Source organism: Polypterus senegalus, chromosome 2 (assembly GCF_016835505.1).
Source record: "Polypterus senegalus isolate Bchr_013 chromosome 2, ASM1683550v1, whole genome shotgun sequence".
In the NCBI taxonomy this organism is placed as follows: domain Eukaryota; kingdom Metazoa; phylum Chordata; class Cladistia; order Polypteriformes; family Polypteridae; genus Polypterus; species Polypterus senegalus.
The window spans coordinates 97354913-97377332 of NC_053155.1; the positions used below are offsets into that span (position 1 = coordinate 97354913).

At 36.6% G+C, this 22420-nt stretch overlaps 1 protein-coding gene across 2 annotated transcripts in view; it reads right to left on the reverse strand.

Annotated features, from left to right (window-relative positions):
- cwf19l2 (CWF19 like cell cycle control factor 2) overlaps positions 1–22420 on the reverse strand; it is a 139410-nt gene that overhangs the window by 90852 nt on the left and 26138 nt on the right. For both annotated transcript variants that reach the window (XM_039744194.1, XM_039744193.1), the window contains exons 4-6: positions 21529–21636; positions 13672–13791; positions 4661–4754 (exon numbers count right to left, since the gene is read on the reverse strand). In XM_039744194.1, the coding sequence (XP_039600128.1) occupies positions 4661–4754; positions 13672–13791; positions 21529–21636 (322 nt within the window). The remainder of the gene's footprint in view (positions 1–4660; positions 4755–13671; positions 13792–21528; positions 21637–22420) is intronic.

A 22420-nucleotide genomic window follows, 5' to 3' on the forward strand; every position in this document is an offset into this window, starting at 1 on the left:
ATTTGTTTTACTGCCTAAATTCTGGTGTCATCTCTCCCCCTTTCTGGAATACTATACAGGTGGGTCTCAGAAATTACAGATTAAAGACAGAACACTGACCAATTAATGAGGGGGAGGAGACAGGTCTTCAGTTGTAAAGCCTGATCCCATTTGAATGTACAGGGTGGGCCATTTATATGGATACACCTTAATAAAATTAGAATGGTTGGTGATATTAACTGTTTGTGGCACATTAGTGTATGTGAGGGGGGAAACTTTTCAAGATGGGTGGTGACCATGATGGCCATTTGGAACTCGGCCATTTTGGATCCAACTTTTGTTTTTTCAATAGGAAGAGGGTCATGTGACACATCAAACTTATTAGGAATTACACAAGAAAAACAATGGTGTGCTTGCTTTTAACATAACTTTATTCTTTCATGAGTTATTTACAAGTTTCTGACCACTTATAAAATGTGTTCAATGTGCTGCCCATTGTGTTGGATTGTCAATGCAACCCTCTTCTCCCACTCTTCACACACTGATAGCAACACCGCAGGAGAAATGCTAGCACAGGCTTCCAGTATCCGTAGTTTCAGGTGCTGCACATCTCGTATCTTCACAGCATAGACAACTGTTTTCAGATGACCCCAAAGATAAAAGTTTAAGGGGGTCAGATCGGGAGACCTTGGGGGCCATTCAACTGGCCCACGATGACCAATCCACTTTCCAGGAAACTGTTCATCTAGGAATGCTCGGACCTGACACCCATAATGTGGTGGTGCATCATCTTGCTGGAAAAACTCAGGGAACGTGCCAGCTTCAGTGCATAAAGAGGGAAACACATCATCATGTAGCAATTTCACATATCCAGTGGCCTTGAGGTTTCCATTGATGAAGAATGGCCCCACTATCTTTGTACCCCATATACCACACCATACCATCAATTTTTTTGTTCCAATAGTCTTGGAGGGATCTATCCAATGTGGGTTAGTGTCAGACCAATAGCGGTGGTTTTGTTTGTTAACTTCACCATTCACATAAAAGTTTGCCTCATCACTGAACAAAATCTTCTGCGTAAACTGAGGGTCCTGTTCCAATTTTTGTTTTGCCCATTCTGCAAATTCAGTGCGCCGATCTGGGTCATCCTCGTTGAGATGCTGCAGTAGCTGGAGTTTGTAAGGGTGCCATTTGTGAGTAGCTAATATCCGCCGAAGGGATGTTCGACTAATGCCCCTCTCCAGTGACATGCGGCGAGTGCTATGCTGTGGGCTCTTGCTGAATGAAGCTAGGACAGCCACTGATGTTTCTTCATTAGTGACAGTTTTCATGCGTCCACATTTTGGCAAATCCAACACTGAACCAGTTTCACGAAACTTAGCAAGCAGTTTGCTAACTGTAGCATGGGAGATGGGTGGTCTCGTAGGGAGTCTTGCATTGAAATCTGCTGCAATGACCCAGTTACTGCGTTCACCAGACATCAACACAATTTCTATCCGCTCCTCACGCGTTAACCTCTGCGACATGTCAATGGCTGTAAACAAAGAGAAACTTGTAAAAAACTCATGAAAGAATAAAGTTACGTTAAAACCAAGCACACCATTGTTTTTCTTGTGAAATTCCCAATAAGTTTGATGTGTCAAATGACCCTTCCTATTGAAAAAACAAAAGTTGGATCAAAAATGGCTGAGTTCCAAATGGCCACCATGGTCACCAACCATCTTGAAAAGTTTCCCCCGTCACATATACTAATGTGCCACAAACAGGAAGTTAATATCACCAACCATTCCCATTTTATTAAGGTGTATCCATATAAATGGCCCACCCTATACTTCCCTTTTGTGCATAAATTTGATTTTTCCAGGAAGAATTTATTTAACAATATTTTAGCAAAAACTACATGTGATAATTGACATAAGGGCTATGTAACAAAAGAATCTTGCATGTTTAGCTGTTGTTGGCCACTGCTGTTATCTCTATTCTCCATGAAAACACAAAAGTCATTTTTTTTATTGGCCATAACTACAAACACTATGGTGTAAGTAATAGATAAAAAATATTTTTGGATAGAGTATTCCTTTAACTTTGGCTATGATTAAAGATGCCTCCATGAGGTCTCTTGAGAGTTGGTGAACAGTGATGAACCTTCTGAAAACAAAACTAGATACCCTTTAAAATATTTTTCCTTCTTGGCATGCTATGGTTAGGTGAGAAGGCTGATGGTTTTCAGTCTTATTTATTGATTTTCTCACTATCTAATCAAGTTGTTTAACAATGTAGTAATTTTGTATGTGACAACATGGCATCCATGTTGACTTGCCTCTGAAACAAGAAATACACTCTATAAAGCGCAAATACTAGACACATATAATCTACATATTTTAGTACAATAGATTTAATCTCTAATCTCATAAATGAGTATAGGAAAATACTTCTTTCAGGTTTTTCATTAACCTTCCTAAATGAATGACTTTTGTACATGTTTTACAATATTTTTGATCATATTTATAATTATATTCTGCGCTTAGCTTTCACTTTTGTTCTTACCATATTTGAAACAAATATACAGTACGCTCAGCTACACTGAAACTATGCTTAATAAGAACAAACTGAATCAAATCAAATTAAAAAATAAGATTTTGTTCAGTCCCAGTGAAGAGAGAATTCATCTTGAAAATAAGACTTGTGCACTGTTATATTTGAATAGAAAAGCAAACATTACATCAATACAAACAATCAAAAGTTTGCAAATAGCTTTTGAGTCTCACAGAAATTAAAATAGTACTTATGTTGTGATTTTTTACTTCTGTAACATCAGGTAATTTCTCTTATTAGTCAATAAAACAAATAATGTAAATAATGCTCCCATCAAATCTTTCAATGATGCTTGAATCTGCTTCAAAATCTAACATCACATGTTCTAGCGTCATAACTAAAAAAATGACATTATAAAAGTACAGATACTCCTTAGACTTCTGGATTAAATGTAGATTTAGTAGGGGTCTATTTCAATGCTATCAATTACACACACACACGCTAACAGTCAAAAGTTTTAGAATACCTCAGTTTTTTCAATTTTTATGAAAATGCATGCAGTTTAGTTTCATAATGTTTTATAGAAATTAGGGCAGAGAACGAATAAACAATAGCAAAATAAAAAATATATCAAAGAATCATTAAGTGTACAAAATTTTATTCAACTTTTTGATTCATCAAAGTAGCCACCTTCAGCTGAGATAACAGCAAAACTATGATTCAGAATACCAGTCACTCTGTGCAATTTACCAACTCTGCATGCAGCAAAAGAACACCAGACCATTACACTTCCTCCTCCTTGTTTGACAATTGGTGTCACACACTGAGGAACCATCCTTTCACCACCTTTACAGCATACAAATACCTAGTGCAGGATAAACGAAAGATTTCATCTTTTGATTCATCAGTCCATAAGAGTTTCTTCCAGACTGCAGTAGTCCACATCTGGTATTTCAAGGCCCTATTTTGTCCTTTAAGGAATGGCTTTTTTACTGCCACTCACCCTATCAAACTTGCAGCAGAAAACCTTCCTCTTCACAGTAGAAACTGAGATTTCTTTTCTCGACCACTGTTAAGCTGTGCTTGAAGCTGTTGTGATGTGAGGTAACCCTTAGACGCTTATTATCTGATAAGGGTTGTGACTTTAGGTCTGCCAGATCTCCTCCTATCAGAGTTTCTTCCAGTTCCAAATTGCGTTTGGATTCGGTAGGACACCATACTCACTGACACTTTGATTTGTTTTTTTTTTTTTCTTTCTTTTTTCAATTTCGCCAAATGAAAGACATATACTTCTAAAAGTAAAAATGGTTGGGCTTGTTTTATTTGTTAATTGCAGTTTTCTTGCCCTTACCACTGGAATTTACAACTTCCAAACAGTGTAATATTGTCCAAGTAGTACTTCAGAGGGTGTAATAACACAGTATGTTCCAAATCTGTTTGAAGAGAGACTGAGGGTTTTAAATAATATAAACAGACGTTGTGATATGTGTGCAAATTGTTTGTTTCAACTTACAAGGTTTAATTTAATTACTGCATAGAATCTTTACAGTTAATTGTACCCTATTTGTAATATTCTGAAATTTCGTTTTTTCAGTTTTTGTTAACCTTTATTTTCAATTATGAAACTCAGATGTTGCAACTGACAAGAGCTACAGCTTTTACATGTCAATTCAAAACAGGCATTATTTAAATAACATTTCACCAAGATTTTGGTAGAGCAGTTCAATAAGCATTTGCAAAGTACTCACACTAGACCTTACAACTTCATAGCACATAATACATTAACATTGCACTAGCTTCTCTGTGTATTTGAAATAATTAAAAGTAATAATGAAGGAACATTAACTATTTAACCATTGCAAAAACATAAGTTATTGCTGCAAATTTTTACATTTAAAAAATAGTAAACAAGACATTTCTTTCCCTGTTAAATGTTTTCTCCTAGCCGCTTTTTCCAAGGCCTGAGAAGAAATACAGATGGACAATATGAAAGAAGAAGTATAACTGCTGCTACATAAGAGTACATAACATTAACAATACAAGGGTAATGTGTACATTATCCTTAGATCACTGAACCCCCACCCTTTGTTCTTTGGTATTTTTTCAAAGTTCTTTAGTTATTTATATGTTGTTTTTGTGCACTTACCCTTTAAAAAAGATGATGTATCATTGTCTCCTGTAGGAAGACCCATCCCTCCATCTTTCCAAAATGGATTTAACTCTCTTTTATGTAATTCTGCCTAGAGATCAAAATAAAAACAATCCAAAGGTCCTTTACATGCCTTGTATCTTTAAGAATATTTCCATTTTAATATAATAATAAGCACAAACAGAGTAATTATTATTTCAACTATTCTTATTCAGGAAATAATGCACACCTCTTACACTTATTTTCATATAATTAAGATATGTTACCATATTAAACAGTGGTTGCTTTAATTTTATCCCTTTATAATTTTATGCCATCTACTATCCACATTCACTATTTTGTGTCCAATACATGTTTCTGTGTTATGCAATTATACCCAGCAATAACTGTATTCTTATGAATTTAAAAACTACCACCTGGGCTCTTGGTACACTTCTGACAGTTCTTCTTTCTGTTTATTACTAGAGTCGAGTTTAAACCACTGTTATTCATACCTAAAGAAATTTTAGTTGGGGCAGCTTTTCTTACTTAAATATACTGTATTCCTTTCTTGTTGATTTTCTGTTAATACCAAACTTAAACATGTGATAATATTATTGTAATCTGAATAACCATGACATAACTAAATCATTGGTATGCAAGTTAAATTGTGGATAATTAGTACAAGTACATCAGATGTATGAGGTTCACTTTTTGGCTGCAGCGGTTGCCTGAAAAGCCAGAATCCGTGAACAAAACTTATTATCGGATAAATACTTTATCCTTTTGGGCTAGAAAATCCAAGTTATAGTTCCAGTTATTTACTTTCCTTGGTAACCACATCAAGTCAGGCTATGTTTTTCCCAGATATAGATGACTCCCCCAGCAAAGAATAAATTATCAGTCTGAAGAAAGGTGCTCTTTCACTGCATAACTCCACACATAGTATGCATTTGAGTGAATACACTAAAACCACCACCCAAAACTAGCTACTCTGGTCAACTGTTCATAAAAAAAAAAAAGAAAATAGCCGAGGCTGTAAGGTATGGAATGGACCTAGGACAAGGCATTGGTGTTATAAAGCAGGCCAGCATAATGCCATGGCGGGTGATTACGTCAATGAGATAAAATAAACATATCACACAAAATGTGTCTTCAAGTCTGGAAATTTCAAAATTTTATTTCCTGAGGAAATGACAAAAATCCAAGGTCCATCAAGTCCAATTAAGATGGCGTGAATATAGCTTTCATCTTGGCTTTTTTCTGGAAGCTAATTTAACTACAAAAAATGGTTAAAAATTTTTTGAAGTAACGCACTTTCTAATTCTTGATGCGGCGGATTTAACTACAAAGATAACAGGTAATATTTAATAACTAGACATTAAGCCCGTTAAAATAACGGGCGCTAGAACAGTAGTGCATAAACATTTGTATGAACAGTCTATATTAAATGGCAAGGGATCTTGTATGTGGCTGTAATAGTGTCACTGTATTGTGTGCCTTTAATTTTCTCTCTCAGTAATACTGGTTTGTATTTCCATGAAATGCCTGTAAGTTTGTCTGACAGTAATACAGTGGAACCTCGGTTTACGACCATAATCCGTTCCAGACCGTATGAACTGTATGTAAATATATATATTTTTAAGTTTTTAAGCACAGATATAGTTAACTATACCTTTGAAAGCACAGCGTAATAGTAAACTAAATGTAAAAACATTGACTAACATTAAGAAAACCTTGAACAACAGAGAAAACTAACACTGCAAGAATTTGCGCTATAGCCTTATGACCCGCTCGCTAAAAACTCTTTTTTTAATGAGTTTTAAGCACAGGGGAAAAAATGAACATTTGAAAAATCTGTAATTTAATAAACAACCAAGAAAAGTGTGTGTGTGTGTCTTGTCTGTCTCTCTCTGCACAGGGAATGCACAGGAAGAGACTGAACACGTGCTGTGTGGCCCCGCGCATGCACTTCTCCAGAAGACACACACACACGGACTGTGCGTGCCTGTGTTTGTTGACGTGTGTGTGACTCGTGTGTGTGCGTGCGTGTGTGTGTGTGTGTGTGTGACTCGTGTGTGTGTGTGTGTGTGTGTGTGTGTGTGTGTGTGTGTGACTCGCGCGAGCCTGTGTGTGTATCTCTCTGCACAGGGAATGCACAGGAAGAGACTGAACACGTGCTGTGTGGCCCGCGCATGCACTTCACCAGAAGACACACACACACGGACACTGGACGCACACAAGGGTTTTATTAAAGAGGAATACAGTTTTGTTGACAATTTGTTTATCACGATCTAAGTATAAATCGACTGATTACATTTGAATTTACACTCAGCACAAAAATAGAACTCCTAAATATATTTTTAAAATGTCACATGTGAGATATTTATGATAAGGTTGTTAATCCTTTTAAGTTCGTGTAATAATGAAATTCTTGTAATACCAGACACAATATATTTTACTGCAGAAATATTTATATTATCCAAGAAAGTAATGGTGAAGTGTTGCTCAAAATAGTCATACAGGGTTTTTAAAAAATAAATAAATAAATAAATAAAAAAAATGTATCTACCCCATTCTAATAACTAAACAGCAGTGCATGGGATAGAAGTGCTGCTTCACAATTCCAGCATCCTGGATTTTCCATGCAGGAGTTTTCCCTACAGGTATTCTAGTTTTACTACCACAAAAGAGGCGATAGTTAAGTCATTTGGCAATTACCATGTCTGAATGTGAATGTGTGTGAACAGATGATGTGACTGATTAGCATCCTGTCCAGGGCTACTTTCTACCCTGTGCCCAGTGCTGCTGGTATTGCGCTCCCGGATCCCCCCACTCTACACCACCTTGAACAGGGTCTGAAAATGTTATATTCTAATACCTATAACATATTGATGGTCTTAACTACATTAAACAGCATTTAATATGTACAGCATTAAAAAAGAATACAGCACACAGATAGGGATTTTGTTAAAATATGGTAATTTTAAAAAAGCTTTGCATTAGCTCTGTTAAAATAGTTTAAGCAACCCAAGTTTAAAAGGGATTTTTATGTTAGATGGCATTTATTTTTATAAGCAAAATTTGCAGTGTACCAACCAATTATTTTCTTGGACTCAATAAGTAATTTAACCAATGATAAAAACAAACCTTTTTTTCAGCCAAAAAAGCTGCAATTCTGTGCTTTATAAAGAGTGCTTTATTTACTCTAGTTTTATTTTTAAGACTCCAAACACAAGCACATATAAGAAATCACTGCTTAAAAGACAATGATGAATCAAATATGAAAGGATAATTCAGGTCACACAAATTAATACACACAACATAGAATAATATTTCATATATATATAATATAAATATATATACTGTATAAATATATATATATACTATATATATATATATATATATATATTTCAAATATATTTTGCCATATACCCATATAGTTCTTAATTACAGTGCATGGAAAAATGAACATTACTCCATAAGCAAAACAATGCATTTTTAAGAAATTAGAAAGTCTGTCTTCTGTTTACCTAGGTAATGGAATTTGTCATTCACAGCTGGCCTTCCCAAAACCCTGGCTTTAATCCTACTAATGCTTTTTGTGTGTGAAACAGCAATGAGTTAGAATTACATTAAATTGAATTTTAGTCAAGTTACCAGATTAAAATAATTTATACTCAACTAAGTATATTAACCTGGCCTGACTGATTAACTCTCTTTAAGAATAAACAAAAGCACTTATAAGACCACTCTCAACATTAAGTGAAAAGGTGCAATGTGAATTGCCATATTTTATTCAAGAAAAGGTCTGATAAACAAAAGAGCAATTATATTTCTGCTTTAGAAGTTTATTTCAAAATATAATGTGCTATTATTAACTCACATTTAAAAAACATTGTACTTGGAAACTTTTCCCCCCACATATTTATACTTCTTCTACTCACTTTAATTAATTCTCTAAGGACATTTTAATGTACTGCTGACCAACTTTCTCATTAATTAAAATGACTACATTGCTGCAATCTTGACAAAGACCATGGTCAGGCTTATGGATTGCTTCATGTAACATTCTTCAAGTTTCTTTTATACTAAATCAAAAAGAATGTCTAAACATGGCACTTCACTTAATGGTACATGCACACATACACCAAATGACTGTACATGCACATACACGTCTCCTAAATTCACAGCATTATATGTACAAACAATGTAGGCAGACACAGCATAAAGTGTGTGTAAACTATTTAGAAAATGAACGGGCAAAGCTATTCTAATTAAAGTGGTTTGATTGTTATAGACAGTATGTGTCAAAACAATATAAACTAAATAACGTCTGAGGGCACTGCAGTGTTAACAGGTTAACTAAGAAGAAGTCACAATCCAAAATTATCTAGCCAATAATAATACTGTGATTTAAAACAGAATGCTGCGAAAGGGACAATCAGTGACTGACACAACTTGTTCAAAGTAACAGCCAAGTGCAGGATAATGTACCATTTCAAAGATTTAAGAAAGTTCAGTAAGCTCATCTTAATGCAGTACAATCTGAAGTCACTAGCTATGAAATGTTTTCAGCATCATGAAATGCAATGGAACAAGAGTAACAAAGTATAGACCATTGGCTATTTATTTTTTAATAACTAAACTGGACAAGAAAGAGTATCACTGTGGTACACTTTCAGAAGCTTTTTAAAATCATGTATGTCAAATTCAGGCATTTTTGAGAGAAAAACGAGAACCAACTCAATAACCTAACATGTGGACATACTTAATAGAATAGTCTGACATGACATAATGGTCATACTTGAAGAACAAACACTAAACATCCTTGAAAACAACAAAAACTGACAAAAAGGTTTTAAAAATACATGGTTGCAGGGAGTGAACTACCAACCATAAATGGTCTCATTCTGTTTGGAGCAGGAAGGCAAGAAGTCATTAGCCCAGCTCTAACCTTTAAACACTTTTGAACAGGCATCATACTTAACTGTATTTATTAACTATACATCATGCACACATATTTTAGTGGGCACATTATTAATAAACACCAAAGTGCTTATTCAAATAGCATCCTGAACAAGTGTGAACTTTAAAAACATTTGGACACATGGGAAAAATTCAAAAGAAGAGCTATAAATATAGCAGTCACATACAGTAGGCAATGGTAAAGAGACTGGCAGTCTGTCTTTACTGACTGCGTTTATTTGCAGGATCTCACCTTCTTCTACTATGATCCACTGCATCAAAATGAGGAGTAAGAGTTACTATGGTGAAAAGCCTTGGAATGGTATTACTTTTAAAACTACAAATTAGTGCTCACATGAAGAGCTATTAAGGTATGAAATTAAATGTTTACATTTTAGGATTATTAAAATTAAAAATAATACAGTACATTGTCACACATAGGGGGCAGCCAAAGGATCCAACACGGGGCATAAAAGACACCAGGAAAAGGGTTGGTAACGAACATCAATGCCCTTTTTTCTTTTTCTCCTTTCAGACCCAAAACTCGTCACTTGACCTCACTTCCTTCTCGTACCAATGACATCATTTCATTTCTTGCCGTTTGTGTAGAAAACCAACCTGTCATATTCATTTCTCTTTTGTTATTTTGAAGAAAACACCATTTTCAGTCGTTATTGACTACTCATCAACAATGTACGGGGCAAATCCCAAAATATTATTACATATATATACTCAGCAAAAAAAGAAACGTCCCTTTTTCAGGACTGTGTATTTCAACAATAATGTTTTAAAAATCCAAATAACTTTATAGATCTTCATTGTAAAGGGTTTAAACAATGTTTTCCATGCATGTTCAATTAACCATAATCAATTAATTAACATGCACCTGTGGAATGGTCGTTAAGACCTTAACAGCTTACAGAAAGTAGGCATTTAAGGTCACAGTTCTAAAAACGCAGGACACTAAAGAGACTTGTCTACCGACTGTGAAAAACACCCAAAGAAAGATGCCCAGGGTCCCTGCTCATCTGCGTGAACGTGCATTAGGCATGCTGCAGGGAGGCATGAGGACTGCTGATGTGGCTAGGGCAATAAATTGCCATGTCCGCACTGTGAGACGCCTAAGACAGCGCTACAGGGAGACAGGAAGGACAGCTGATCATCCTCGCAGTGGAAGACCATGTGTAACAACACCTGCACAGGATCGGTACATCCGAATATCACACCTGCGTGACAGGTACAAGATGGCCACAACAACTGCCCGAGTCACACCAGGAACACACAATCCCTCCATCAGTGCTCAGACTGTCCGCAATAGGCTGAGAGAAGCTGGACTGAGGGCTTGTAGGCCTGTTGTAAGGCAGGTCCTTACCAGACATCACCAGCAACAACGCCACCTATGGGCACAAACCCACCTTCGCTGGACCAGACAGGAGTGGCAAAAAGTGCTCTTCACTGATGAGTCACGGTTTTGTCTCACCAGGGGTGATGGGACGGATTCGTGTTTATCGTCGAAGGAATTGAGCACGTCTGGGACCTGTTGGATCGCAGGGTGAGGGCTAGGGCCATTCCCCCCAGAAAAGTCCAGGAACTTGCAGGTGCCTTGGTGGAAGAGTGGGGTAACATCTCACAGCAAGAACTGACAAATCTGCTCCAGTCCATGAAGAGGAGATGCACTGCAGTACTTCAAGCAGCTGGTGGCCACACCAGATACTGACTGGTACTTTTGATTTTGAGCCTCCCTTCATTCAGGGACACATTGTGAAACATTTTTAGTTTATGTCTTATGGTGTTGACTCTTTTACTGTTCATACAAATATCTACACATTAAGTTTACTGAAAGTAAAAAAGTTGAAAGTCAGAGGACGTTTTTTTTGCTGAGTATATATATATATATATATATATATATATATATACACATACAGTAATCCCTCCTCCAGACCCGTTGCGTTCCAGACCCCCCCGCAATAGGTGAAAATCCGCGAAGTAGAAACCATAGGTTTGTATGGTTATTTTTATATATTTTAAGCCCTTATAAACTCTCCCACACTGTTTATAAATATTCCCCGCAGAGTTATACAGCATAATCCCTTTGTATTCTCTTAGATATTAGGTAAGATTCATTGAAATTATGTATATAAACACACTGTTTATATACAGTAAAACCTAAATATTATTTTAAAGATATTGAGTGTCTCCGATATCACATATGTTACAGCCATTACGATAGACAGGCCACCAGCAATAAATACGTACAATGCAAGAAAAATAGTATACAGTAAATGTGTGTATAGTGACACTAAACGTACGTACATGTACTAAGTACTGTAAGTAGAACATTAATTATGGTTACTCACCAACAATGATACGACGACTTGTCCGATAACAATGCGTTTAATTTTACTGCACAACAAAGGAGAGCGTTACAGCCCTTCCAAAGGAGCCACTTCAGGCAATTGTGTAGCACTGCTGTTGTTCTTCTTCTGGCAGTCTTCAATCCAAATCCCTAAAGCAGATTCCATCCAGACTACTGCCTTATTACATCCACTTACAACTCGTTTTGCACCCTGGTTAAAAGGACACTGTGGCCGTAGATCTTATATTCCTTTCCTACTTTTAAATAAAAAGAATCGTAGCCTTCAACAAATCTAAAGCGCTTACCTTTTCGGCAATCGTTAACATCTTCCGTTTGCGCTTGGGCACGGCCCCTGAAGCAGTAGCAGATCATTTTGGAGCCATAATGAAGGGCTGGACTATGCACAAAGACAAACACAAAAGAGCACAACTCTTTTAACAGCAAAACACGTTGATGCTGAATGAGTGAGACGAGACTTCCTGTTAACACTGCATTCAGCACGCAGGAACTTAACTGCGTGCTCTGAATGGTTAGCTTCTCAATCAGGAGAACTTAACCACGTGCTCTGATTGGTTAGCTTCTCAGTCATCCACCAATAGCATATAAGTTTCACTATATATATATTCGACCAACCACAAGCGTTACCTGTGAGAAAGAAAAATCGTTATTAAGCTATAATATTGTATGTATTAATGTACTAATAATCAATAAGCCATTGTTTAAACTACCTCTGCTAAATACATGTAAGCTAAAAAAGTAACTTACTTTTAGAAAACTGCTGACTTTTTGTCTGTTCTAAAAAAGAAGACTGTTAATCTGTTAGGAAACGTCTGCGTGTTTTGTCTAATCAGCAGCAAACAGGTACTTCCATTTCTGCTTTACTCATTTTGAACAAAATGTTGTAACCCTTGGGCATAGTACTAAACCCCCCCCAAACTATTGTGTAATCTTATTTCATGCTAAGCTTAACTCTGAAGATCTGTTATAAAAGGGGAACTCACCACCCGCAAGATTGGGCTTTTGCTGGTAACTGTCAGTGACACTAGCTGACAGGGGCTGCAAGAGTCTCTCTCTCACCAAAAATAAAGAAATTGCTTTACTCTATTAGTGTCTACCTGCTGTTGTCTCGAACCTTCGACCACACCTGGTAGGTAGCCACCCATACAATCAGATTGTGATTCAGACTACGAATGCCATGAATGTAATTACCCCGATCTACATACTTGACAGTTGTCCAAAAGACGACCATTGACACCTTGCACAAGGAGGGCAAGACACAAAAGGTCATTGCTAAAGAGGCTGGCTGTTCACAGAGATCTGTGTCCAAGCACATTAACAGAGAGGCGAAGGGAAGGACAAGAAGTGGTGGAAAATAAAAAAAAAATGTGTACAAGCAATAGGGATAACCGCACCCTGGAGAGGATTGTGAAACAAAACCCATTCAAAACTGTGGGGGAGATTCACAAAGAGGGGACTGCAGCTGAAGTCAGTACTTCAAGAACCACCACACACAGATGTATGCAAGACATGGGTTTCAGCTGTTACATTCCTTGTGTCAAGCCACTCTTGAACAAGAGACAGCGTCAGAAGCGTCTCGCCTGGGCTAAAGACAAAAAGGACTGGACTGCTGCTGAGTGGTCCAAATTTGTAACTTACACATTCTTCTTTTTTAATAGGAATTGTAAAATAACTGTTTAGTCCTTACTTTTTCAACTTCCTGCTGTCTTGCAATTTTATCTTCCTTAATCTTTTCTTTCTCTGCTCGAAGAAAAGATGTTGATACAGTCTTCATAGTGAGAAAATCAAAGGTCATCCATTCATCTCTCTGCAAAAGAACAATTTAAAAAGTAATAAACACAATGATTCAATTTGTGTGCGTAATGTTCCACAACAGAGCAAAAAATATATTCAACTTTCCCCCTGTCAGCTATTTCTAAGCTTGTTATGGGGCGCACCACTTTTTTTACTATATAACAAATTCAATTTATAGGTAGAACACCATTACATATTACCACATATGAATGAAATGGAAAGGAAAATGAAATCAGGATGAGCATAAATAAAAAGTAAAAAAAAATACTTCCACATATAACTGCTTATTTTTTATTTAAATGTACTAGCAGAATACCCGCGCTTCGCAGCGGAGAAGTAGTGTGTTAAAGAAGTTATGAAAAAGAAAAGGAAAAATTTTAAAAATAACGTACCTTGATTGTTAATGTAATTGTTTTGTCATTGATAGGAGTGTTGTGGTCATATCTATCTATCTATATATATATATATATATATATATATATATATATATATATATATATATACAGTAATCCCTCCTCGATCTGGGTTATGCTCCAGACCCCAGCGATAGGTGAAAATCATGAAGTAGAAACCATATGTTTGTATGGTTATTTTTATATATTTTAAGCCCTTATAAACTCTCCCACACTGTTAACATTATTAGAGCCCTCTAGACATGAAATAACACCCTTTAGTCAAGCGTTTAAACTGTGCTCCATTACAAGACAGAGATGACAGTTCTTTCTCACAATTAAAAGAAAGCAAATATATCTTATCTTTAAAGGAGCCGTCAGGAGCAGAGAATGTCAGAGAGAGCGCGAAAGAAAAGCAAACAATCAAAAATCAATACATGCTTTTAAGTATACAGAAGCACCGCGATAAAGCGGCATTTTGTAGAAGAGCGTCCGTGTCCTCTGTGCAAACAGCCCTCTGCTCACACCCTCCGTCAGGCAGAGAGAGTGAGAAAGATAGAGAGAAGCAAACAAGCGCCACGCGGGAAGCATATCTTATAGCATTAAGGAGTTTTAGTTAATATGTAATACATGCTCTGATTGGGTAGCTTTTAAGCCAACCGCCAATAGCATCCCTTGTATGAAATCAACTGGGCAATCAAACTGAGGAAGCATGTAACCTAAATTAAAAGACCCATTGTCCCCAGAAAGCGCTAACCAGCAAAAATCCATGATATATATTTAGATATGCTTACATTTAAAATCAGCGATAGAGTGAAACCCTGAAAGTCAAAGCGATATAGTGAGGGATTACTGTATATATATATATATATATATATATATATATATATATATATATATATATATATATATAGAGCAAAATACCCGCTTGGCAGCGGAGAAGTAAAAAGAAAAGGAAACATTTTAATAATAACGTAACATGATTGACAATGTAATTGTTTTGTCATTGTAATGAGTGTTGCTGGCATATTTATATATATAAATTTTATATATATATATATATATATATATACACAGACACACACATATATACACACATACATATATATATATATATATATAGCAAAATAGAGAAGTAGTGTGTTAAAGAAGCAATGAAAAATAAAAGGAAACAATTTGAAAATAACGTAACATGATTGTCAATGTAATTGTTTTGTTACTGTTGTGAGTGATGAGTGTTGCTGTCATATATATATACACACACACACATATAAACATATATATACACATATCCATACATATATACATATACACATATATATACACACACACATATATATACAAAAATATATATACACATACATCCACATATATATACATATACAGTGGAACCTCGGTTCACGACCATAATTCGTTCCAGAACTTTGGTCGTAAACCGAGTTGGTCGTGAACAAGCAGTTTCCCCCATAGGATTGTATGTAAATACAATTAATCTGTTCCAGATCGTACAAACTGTATGTAAATATGTAAAAATATGTAAAGATTAAGCACAAATATAGTTAATTACACCATAGAATGCACAGTGTAATAGTAAACTAATGTAAAAACATTGAATAACACTGACACAAAACACCCAGGCTCCCTGCTCAGCTACACGAGCTGGCTCGCTCGCTCTCTCTCTGTAGCACAAACACCAACAAAGCCCCTCCCTCCCTCCCTCAGCTACAGGAGCAGCCTGGCTCACACGCTCTCTCTCTCTGTAGCATGAGCGCGCGCGTGCACGCACACACACACACACACACACACACACACACACACACACACCACCCACCCCTACCCCCCATCCCTTCCCTGTCAGCTGCATGCTCTCTCTCTCTCTCTCACTCACTCTCTCTGCGCTTGCTCGCTGGTGCTCTCTAATCTCTCTGTAGCAGGTGCTCGCAGCATTTTTTTAAAAATGAGTTTTAAGCACAGCAGAAAAAAGGAACATCGACCAAATCCGAAGTGCATTTAAAAACCAACTCACAAGCAACCAAAAAAGTAAGATTGCAGGAGATCACGCTATTAAACTTAAAGCCTGATCGCTGTAAAAACTTTTTATAAAATGAGTTTTAAGCACAGCTGAAAAAAAGGAACACTTGAAAAAAGAGAAAGGTAACATTGCACCTAATCGCGCTATGAAAAACTCCATTTGTAGACACTTTCATGAGTTTTAAGCACAAGGAAAAAAGCGAACATTTGCAACAAATCGCGTTATGAACTGAAAAATTTACTTTTGAAAAATCCGTAATACAAAAACCACCAAGAAAACTAACCTTGCATGATTTGAGTTCTGGCATGAAGTGTTTTCCTTCAGGTGTTTTCTCTCTTGTGATTTCTTGGGTTTCTGGTGCTTTTAGCTGTTTAGCTGGTGGGAGTGAAAGCCTCAAGCAGCCGTTCCAAAAACAAAGTTCTTGTGACCCAACCCTTCATGTTTGCTGGCAGTCTGGCTTTGTTTACATTGTGCTGCTTGAAAGCAGGAGGGGGTTCTCAGATTGGTAAATGAGTAAACTGGTAAATAGTTTTTCCACCTCTTGTAATTTCTTTCATTACTTCGATTTCAATTTTCTTCAAAACTTTCTTCTCACCACTCTTCACTTGCTTAGAAGCCAATGGAAGGAAAACAATGAACAGAGCTCTTGCAGCGCTCGCTTTCTCTCTCTCTCAGGCTGCCTGTGGTGGGGGGGATGGTGCGCTAGCACGTACAGCCTGCAGATAGGCAGGCAAACACGTGCAGCAATCTCCTCCTCCCCCTCCCCAGCAGGCATGTGCTCCCTCGCTCTTGCTCTCTCTCTCTCTCTCTCTCAGCTCAGGCAGGCAAGGGAAACTGGCTTGTTCGTACACCGAGCGTGTGGTTGTGAACTGAGGCAAAAGTTTGGCGAGCTTTTTGGTCGTGAACCGAGTTGTACGTGAACCGAGATTCCACTGTATATATATATCTACATATACACACATACATATACATACACACACATATATACACACAAATACATATATATATATATATATATATACATACACACACATATATATAAACATATATATACATACATATCTACATATATACATATACACACACACACAACTATCGTATATGTTCAAGTTCTATTTAAATTTTAAATAGAAGGAATTTTTATTTAGTTGACAGAATATTATTCGAATAAATCAACTCAAACCTTAAATAACTTATAATATTTTGCTCTCCATAAAAATATATCCTGTCTAAATTATACAAGTTAGAAATAAAGTAAACGTTAAAAGAACAAACATTCAAATTTCTTTACTCTTATGTAATTTTATATAAAAAATAAACTTAAATTTTAAATATCCCAAAAGATTTTGCTCTCTATAAAAAATATATCCTGTCAAAATTATACAAATTCAAATATGAACATGCTGCATAATAAAACCTGGAAATATAAATAAAATTTGCTCTTTTCAGCAATAACAAATCAAATCATTCAGTTGTCTTTGCTCATATGTCATTTTATCAGAGCTGGAAGCCATGCATCTTTTTTTGGCAACAAGTTCGTTTCTGTTTGGTGTGAGGTTCTGTGTTGTGGAGATTCTCAGGATGGACTGCAGGTGCTCATCAGTGAGGCGACTCCTGTGTGCTGTTTTGTTAGTCTTCATGACTGAGAAGAGCTTCTCACACAGATATGTGCTACCAAACATGCACAAGGTTCGAGCGCATGTAGACAGAGCTGGAGCATTTTTGCGGGAATGGAGTGAATAAACTGTGCGGGCCGTGCAGTATCGTACTTTGCCTTCAGTGTGCCATTACACTGCAGCTCAATCACCTCCATCTGAATCTGCACAGGTGCAGTTTCCACATCGACAGCAAATGGGTTGCGAAACAACTCAAAATTCTTTTTTTGTTCTTCAAAGTCACCAAAGCGCTGTGCGAACTCAGTGCACAGTGCGCTCAGTTTATCAGTAAAGTGCGTATTTGGGAACACCGTTGTGCCGACTTAGTTCAACATTACTTGGCAACAGGGAAAGTGGGGCAAGTTGCACTGGTGCATTTGTGTCTCCCATAAAAGTAGCTTCACTTGAAATCACTTTGTGATTTTGCACGGGTAAAAACGTCTGCTGAAGTGTCAGATTCTTCTTTAATTCTTCTGCTTTCTGTATCTTGTGCATTGCATTCAGGTCTTTCAGGTTATCTTGATGTTTTGTCTCATAGTGCTGTCTTAGATTAAATTCTGTAATTACAGCCACATTAGCTCCACAAATGAGACACACGGGTTTACCGGCAATGTCAGTAAACATATACTCAGCCTCCCATTGGTTTTTAAAGGCTCTATGTTCAGAATCACCTTTTCTCTTCGGCATCGTGTGGGCTAGCTTCGCAATAACTTGCAGCATCATAAGCTAGACTTGATTAACGCGGTAAGTGTTCGGCAAGGCAGCTGAAGCGCTGCATTATGGGATCTGTAGTTTATTGTGTTACCAGCGCTTCATATCCCCAGGCCATTAATAACAATAATATATAAAATGATCTCGCGCGGATATAATTACACCGGGCGGATGTGGCCTCTGGGCCTTGAGTTTGACACATATGGACTAAATAGAACTTGAAAAGATATATTTTTTCAAATGTGATCACCCAATTCAGATCAAGTTGACGCGCACTAGAGTACATCGAGCCCACGTGCCTCAATAAGTCATCCTCCCCTCACTTTTACTTTTTTACCGTTCATCTAATGAATACACTGAGTATGGCTTTACCAAAACAATCATTGATCGCGAATAAAGTATCCATTATTCATAAAGCTTCAATTGGTGATCTGTCTTTCTGCGTTAATCGCATATTTTTTCATACGTCTCAAACCAAGGGGATGCACGGCTAAAATTCCCTCTCGGGAATCGAACCTCGGAAGCCGGTGCTAGAGGCGAAGCCTCTACTATTGCGCCACGGCGTGTGGTTTGTCTATTTGAGCGTAGCAGTGCAATTCGGTTTTTGTTCAGCACTCTTTGGAACTGTTGCTTTTTGTCTGTGCACTGCGTTAGTTCACGTTAGCTGCTGAATATGGTTTTATATGTCACACGCTCACTTCAAATTGTTTCGCTGCTTTCTTAATTATATAATGTATGTTTTCTTCAGCGGTTTTTGGAGCTCTTCCTGGTTTTCTACGTACTGCATGATTACGTGGGAGGCGTGATAATGTCACACGAAACTCCGCCTACCACAACTTTCGAGCTCAACTCCATTACAGTAAATGGGGAAAATAGCTTCTAGTTATGACCATTATGCGTAGAATTTCGAAATGAAACCTGCCCAACTTTTGTAGGTAAGCTGTAAGGAATGCGCCTGCCAAATTTCAGCTTTCTACCTACACGGGAAGTTGGGTAGGGAGGGAGGGAGAGAGAGAGAGAGAGAGAGAGTGTGAGTGAGTGAGTGAGTGACTGAGTGAGTGACTGAGTGAGTGAGTTTATTGACCCTGAAACTGTGAAATAACAGCTCATTTAATAAGGCTAGGAGTCAAATTAAGAACAGATGTTGGCTGGAACAAAAACCTGCAGCCACAGGGGATCCCCAGGACCGAGTATGAGATCCACTGGCATAGAGATATTTAGTGAACTGTGTTGTAGCCTATTCTGTCCAGACTTGAACATTTATGTCCATGATTTGAGGATGAGAATGTCTATTCTGAAGCAGAAACTAAATAAACAAGTTGTATTTTTTTCTGTGTTGATACTATGCTGTTACAAAATTCACATGAATTTTCAAAAAAGCCACACAATTTGTTCAGATTTATATTGTTCTTAGCATGGAAATTTCAGAATATATGAACATATATAAAATAAATATTATATGCATGTCCAAAGTCCATACATTTAAAATAAAAACAAAGCTCAATTAGCCAGTCTCCAACTAACATTTATCTTTTATTTTGCTTTTTTAATTACCTCTTCTTGCACACACCAATCTGTTTGCACATACCTTTTTTTAACCAAACATTACGATGATTTTTTTGCCAGTTATAGTTTATTTAAGCTCAGCACTGGAAATCTTGGCTAGCAATATAATCTGGAAATACTGAGTAGAGAGGTCAAGCCCAAGATACAGAAACACATAGTTTAATAATCTTGTTTGATGTTTCTGTGATAACCGCAAAAATGTAATTAAAAGCATAGAGCACTACAAGTAATACAGAAATACTGTTTGTAGTTTAACACCGAAATGGACTTTTTTTTTTTAAATAAAATATCAACCAAGTTTAAGGACTCTATAAAGTATATATTTTTAAGATGATGATCTGCACTTCAGTCACTATTCCCAAAGTTGTATTACAGACTAGGAACTTTAAAAATTTGACCTATTTAGAATATTTTCTAAATGGATGATTTACAAATTAATAGTCTCATGCTCTTTTGTACTAATGGAGAAAGATGCACCCCTTATGTCTGATGTTTTGTTAGTTCTGGCAGATGACACTTCCCTCAGTTTGACTGCACTAAAGAGACATTTAGTCACGGTCTCTCTGACATCAGCTAAGAAGACTTAATTGAAGAGCTGACTTGAACCATGGCTGGATTTTAAAAATTTGTATGGCTCCTGTATTTTTTGGTCATTTCAATTAGAATTCATTGCACTTGTGTCACTACCCTGTTATTCATTAATTTTGTTAAAAAGTATTTCTAAATGTCAATTATGTATGTCACTCAGATCATGAATATACATATCAACTGTGCAAGTGTTACTGTTGTCAAAAGAAAAACAAACAGAAATTGTAATCTCCATTATTAATTAAATATCAAATTAAATGCAATTGAATAAACCCCATTGAACGCTTTTATTTGAAGATTACTGTTCTTAACAAAATATTCCCAATTCTAAGATTTTCTAATCCAAACAATTTAAGCACATAAAGGAAAATTTTATTTAGAATCATTCTGAATTCAGGTAAAAATGCATCACTATCACAGCTACAAGAATTATTTTTAAGAGTGATTACAGTTAGATACATTACATAAATTAGTTGATTTTTTCCAAAGCAAATAAAAATTACCTTCTACTATTTTTTGTATTTGTGGGAAATTCTTCCTAAAATAGTGAATTCCACTGCTAATAAAAAAAAATCATATGAACATACCAAACTACCCTACTACTAAGTAAATAAAATGTAAACTTAGCTTGGTTACATCTGTCAATTCATTTTCTCAACCCATTTATCTAATTTTAGGGGTATGGGAGGGTGAAGAGTATAATGGTAGCATCGAGTGCAAGGCACAAACTAATCCTTGATAGGATGATATTCTACTGCAAGAATTACCATAAATGGTATACAAAAGTATTACAGTACACAATTTACCTGAGAAGATGAGCTGGGTTGTTCTGTATCATTCTGGTCACTGTTAATCTTCCAGGACTTTTCCTGAACATTTCTAGAGTTTACTTCAACCCAATCTCCTTCAGAGTCCTTAGAATTACAAAATACAATTTAAAAATCTGCAACATTACAACTTTAGCTTACATATTGCTCCAGTAGTCACTCTAAACCGAGTCAATGAAAACAAAATATAAGTAATGAAATGTAATCCTTGCCACATACAGTGGTGTGAAAAACTATTTGCCCCCTCCCTGATTTCTTATTCTTTTGCATGTTTGTCACACAACATGTTTCTGATCATCAAACACATTTAACCATTAGTCAAATATAACACAAGTAAACACAAAATGCCGTTTTTAAATGATGGTTTTTATTATTTAGGGAGAAAAAAAATCCAAACCTACATGGCCCTGTGTGAAAAAGTAATTGCTCCCTGAACCTAATAACTGGTTGGGCCACACTTAGCAGCAATAACTGCAATCAAGCGTTTGCGATAACTTGCAATGAGTCTTTTACAGCGCTCTGGAGGAATTTTGGCCCACTCATCTTTGCAGAATTGTTGTAATTCAGCTTTATTTGAGGGTTTTCTAGCATGAACCGCCTTTTTAAGGTCATGCCATAGCATCTCAATTGGATTCAGGTCAGGACTTTGACTAGGCCACTCCAAAGTCTTCATTTTGTTTTTCTTCAGCCATTCAGAGGTGGATTTGCTGGTGTGTTTTGGGTCATTGTCCTGTTGCAGCACCCAAGATCGCTTGAGCTTGAGTTGACGAACAGATGGCTGGACATTCTCCTTCAGGATTTTTAGGTAGACAGTAGAATTCATTGTTCCATCTATCACAGCAAGCAGCAAAACAACCCCAGACCATCACAC